Source organism: Acyrthosiphon pisum, chromosome X, assembly GCF_005508785.2.
Source record: "Acyrthosiphon pisum isolate AL4f chromosome X, pea_aphid_22Mar2018_4r6ur, whole genome shotgun sequence".
In the NCBI taxonomy this organism is placed as follows: domain Eukaryota; kingdom Metazoa; phylum Arthropoda; class Insecta; order Hemiptera; family Aphididae; genus Acyrthosiphon; species Acyrthosiphon pisum.
Genome location: NC_042493.1, coordinates 35028286 through 35032819, shown reverse-complemented (window position 1 = coordinate 35032819; position 4534 = coordinate 35028286). Strand labels below are relative to the sequence as shown.

General features: G+C 25.8%; 1 protein-coding gene across 3 annotated transcripts in view; it reads left to right on the top strand.

The window, feature by feature from the left end:
* Positions 1-1226: 1226 nt before the first annotated feature.
* LOC100165151 (DNA primase large subunit) overlaps positions 1227-4534 on the top strand; it is a 5230-nt gene continuing 1922 nt past the window's right edge. The window contains exons 1-7 of one of the 3 annotated variants that reach the window (XM_016803956.2): positions 1227-1367; positions 1832-1860; positions 2057-2220; positions 2318-2433; positions 2604-2822; positions 3205-3423; positions 3934-4074. In XM_016803956.2, coding sequence (XP_016659445.1) covers positions 2073-2220; positions 2318-2433; positions 2604-2822; positions 3205-3423; positions 3934-4074 — 843 coding nt within the window. In that variant the 5' untranslated portion in view covers positions 1227-1367; positions 1832-1860; positions 2057-2072. Of the gene's footprint in view, positions 1368-1831; positions 1949-2056; positions 2221-2317; positions 2434-2603; positions 2823-3204; positions 3424-3933; positions 4075-4534 lie in introns of all 3 variants that reach the window. The other 2 variants (XM_003244141.4, XM_001948482.5) reach the window with 2 other exon arrangements.

Genomic DNA, 4534 nt, shown 5'->3' with positions numbered 1-4534 from the left:
AACATTGATTATGAATAGTATTATTATTATTATTTATTAGTATTCATAATCAATGGTAATATGTAATAGGTATTAATATATTTTGTTATATTAATAATTATTTATTATCTTATTTTGCATAGGCAGTAGATAGGTACATCGTACATACATACCTACCTATACCTATAATTATTGAAAAATATTACTAAAATATAACTAAATTATGAGTTTTATTATGGAAATGTGTAATTAATAACTAAATATTGTATTCGAATAGTCTACCTAAGTACGAAGTAGTAAGTTCTAATGGCTAATACATGTAAATACAGGTTCGAATTTTTAATTAGGTATACGATAATCATGGTTATTAGGCATAATAATTAATAACATAAATAATAAATATTTGGAATTGTTCTTTACATTAAATTTTCAAATTTAAGATTTAAAAAGAAAATGTTGTATGAATTTCGATCTCAAAATAATTTGCAAATGATCATGATTTTTAAGATTTAATTTTATTTTAAAAGCCACTAGTATAAAACTAATACAACTCAACAATTACAGTATTATAAAGCACAAAATATAATAAATTAACAATATATTATTCATATAATAAAGCCATCCTCCAAAAAATATATTCTTTATTTCTACAATATACAATTTTGTAGGATAATTTTAGGATTAGGTATAGACAAAAACTGCACAATTTATTGGTCCGTTGTATAGCGGAATTACGTACACTATTTTTAATACACCTACAGAAATACAGAATTGATTTATTATGAACATTAAACATACCTATTTATGAAGTAAAAAAAAAAGTTTGGTAGAAGCAGAACATTTTGTTTTGAATTGTGATACCTGCTTAAGTTTATCACATAAAATTACAGTAATTTCTTACATGTATATTTTTTTAAATAAATGTAAATAATTTTTTTCAGTAATTATAAAATTGTAAGTAATTATAAATATGAAATTATAAAAAACTTTAACCTACTAAAAGCACACGCTTTCGTGTATTTTATCTAAAGTGTGCGGTTTTTGGATTCAATTAAATCTTATGCATAATAGACTATAACGTTCATTCATGAATTAATATTACATTATTATAATATATTGGCCACTCGATTTTTGATGAGTGGTTGAGTGATGAAGCTATGGAGGTAATTTATGTTGCATTTGTTATCATAATTTATTTCGTGTTATCGTTTCCCGCCAAATGGAATAAAACGAAATTCTTGCTAAACAAAATTGATGATAACAATTGTAATAGGAATATTATTCGGATTCTGTCAATCTGTTCTTACTTCGTACAGACTTTGGACTCCTTCGTATTGCTTTGAGACACTGTAATAGGTCGAATACATTATTTGGACTGTAATCGATTTGTAAGTATATTTTGGTTTATTATAATTATTAATTTATAATGATAAGTGTTTATGTAGTTATATGTGTGTATCTTCATGTAATATTTTTTCACTTATTATTATTATCAGTGCTTTTAAGATTTCACTGGCACCTTTGTTCGAACTTCACGTCCTTTTACATAGGTGCTTTCAAGATACCTACTCAGAAGATTTATTCTGTAACTCATTACTCAATCGGGTGATCCCTCCAACGTTGCTTGTTACAGGCCTATTTCCATCCTAACCCATTTATCCAAGATTTCTGATCAGATGACCATTAAAGAAATTAAGAGAAGTCTAAATCACATAATAATTTATCAACCACACAGATTTTGGCCAAAAAAGTCCACAGTTACAATTATCATCGTATTCTAAACTAACATGTTATTAGAAAACTTTGATTATTATGCTGTTTCTTATGTGCACGTAATATTTACTGATTTTAGAAAAGCATCAGATCATGACCTTCTAGTGAGTGAGTTCAAACCCTTGGTTTAAATCATCAATCATCTTGAAATTTGGATACACTTCTAAAGAAACTGTTTTTAGAGCATTATACCCAAGTATCAAATCATTTTTTTTTTTTTTTTAATTGGAAATTTGATATGGTTTTGTGTAAAAGCTTTTGATTTTAATAATTATTCATACCAATGTATTTTTTTTTATAAAAGGTAAATCTGACTGATAATGAATTTTACTCCAAGTAGAAAAAATGTAGCGTTAGAAGAACTCAAAAAACCCTCTTACGATCACGATTTACAACTGTATCGTGAAATTCCTGATATCAATATTAATTTGGATGAGTTTGAAGAATGGGCAATTGAAAGACTTAAGGGTAAGTCCAAAAAATTAGATATATAGGTAATATTGTTTTGTTCTGGAGTTTAAAATACTAATTTATACTTGATTAACTGTTTATAATTTTTTTTTAGTTTTACAAATATTGGAACAATTGAGTTTGAAAGGAAACACAAGTAATTATGAAGATTTTACTAAATCTGTGGTTCAAGAAATAAAGAAAGAAGGATTAAAACACATGCATAAATTGGTAAGTGTTTCATAATTAAAATATAATGAGTAAAACTCAATGATTAAAATATTATTTCTGAATAAAACGTGTAGGTATTTTTATTTTATTTTCAAAGCGAGATATATTAGAATTATGGAATGTTAAATCTTATTAAATGTAATATATTCTTAAATTGTTGTTTTACTTAGATAAACGGTGGCATTTATAAGGATTACAATGAAAACTGTGATGCGAGAAAAAGAGATTTATGTTCACATTTCATTCTTCGATTAATTTATTGTAAAAGTGATGAGTTACGAAAATGGTTCATCAACAGGGAAATCGAATTATTCAAATTACGTTGGACACTACTTTCAAAAAGCGATAAACTAAAATTTTTATCATCAAACAATACTAATTATTCAGCTGTAAGTAATGCTAATGTAAAAAAATATTATTTTTAAGTAAAAAGAACCATTTGCTTTATAAGAAAATAAATAAAATAATACCAAAATAATAGACCAAGAACAATAATTATTTTTATTGAAATACCAATATGTATTGCATTTTTATATGAATGAACCAAATGAAATTAGTTGATTTTATATCCACAAAACTGATACTCAAGCATATGTTAAATTATTTTATGTTTGTGTAACTCAACTTATGTGAATATAATACAACACAATACATTATATTGAATAAAAAAAAAAATTCCCAATTAAATATTACATTATATTATGCAAACAATCATCTAGATTTATTTTTATTCATCCATTTTATTTTATATTGCTTAAAAATAATTTGCAGGTTAGCGAAGAAGAACATCAAATAATGGTTGATAGTATGGGATCTTTGGCTACAGCTGGAAATAATAATGAGTATTTTAAAGTCCGCTGGACACAAGTTTTGGATTTAGTTCGTAATAGAAAAGTTTACCTCTGTGATGGATTTGCTTATGTTATACAAACGGATGTTATCTCCGGTGTTTGCCAAACATTTCGGTCAGAACTTTCTCAAGAATTAGTAGTAAGTTTTTATTAAAATTTAACATGACTGTATATAGAGAAGCATAGTATTTTGAAATCTCTGTGTAATGAGCTTATTATAAATTGCATAAATTATCTTTGATATCTTCTTCTTCTTAACAGCTTAGCGGGCCAAGTAGACCCATCGCTGCCATTAATATATATCATTCCCATCGTATATATGCATATTTTCATAGGTCATTGCCAGATCTTTTTCTACCACATCCTTCCATTTTGTTTGGGTCCTTCCTAAAGGTCTTTTCCCCACAATTCTTCCTTCTGTGACTCATTTTATAGTTTTTTCATCCAGCCCCTTCTATCCTCTTGCTTTTGCTACACGTTAGTTTATTTGGTTATCCTTACATATATCTTGTAAATCATTATTATGACTTCTAGGTACATTAATTATGTGTTTTTTTGCATTATATTATAGGTACTAACAATTTATTTTTTATTAAATATTGTTAATTTAATTATAGTTAAATGTTAAAATGTGTTAATATATTTTTAGAAATGTTTTCAAAAATTCAGTATTATTAGTGAAGATGAACGGTTCGGTGCTTTTATAAAATATTTGCATCAGTCCTATATGGGAAAAAATTACTCTGTTACAGAAAACATGTCTACTTTATCTATTAATACTATTGATCATGTAAGTATTTTGTCAAGTTAGCGTTTTATATCATAAGTTAGAGGGATCCAAATTGGCTGATTGCATTACCCTATGAATACTGAATAGGTTTGTTTAGCATTATATGTAATATATTATAGATAAAAGTTTCTATGTGTGATCACGTAATTAAAAATTAACATAAAATATTTTGTGTCATCAATATGATTATTTAATTGCAATAATTTGTGCATAAAAAAAAAAAATGGAAAAACGGGAATTTCCTTAAACCAGATTTCTACATAGTGGATTTTGGTTTATTTTTTTTATTGTAACACAATATAAAAAAAAAAACTAGATACATTTTTACAGAATATTTTCATTAGCATTTTCTATACCCCATAAAATGTTAAGAATATTTTCTCTCTTTTTGGGCTATTCATTAGAATAAGAATTGCTCGGTCCTAAAACTTTAAAATTTAAAACAGATTCCTCATAAGTC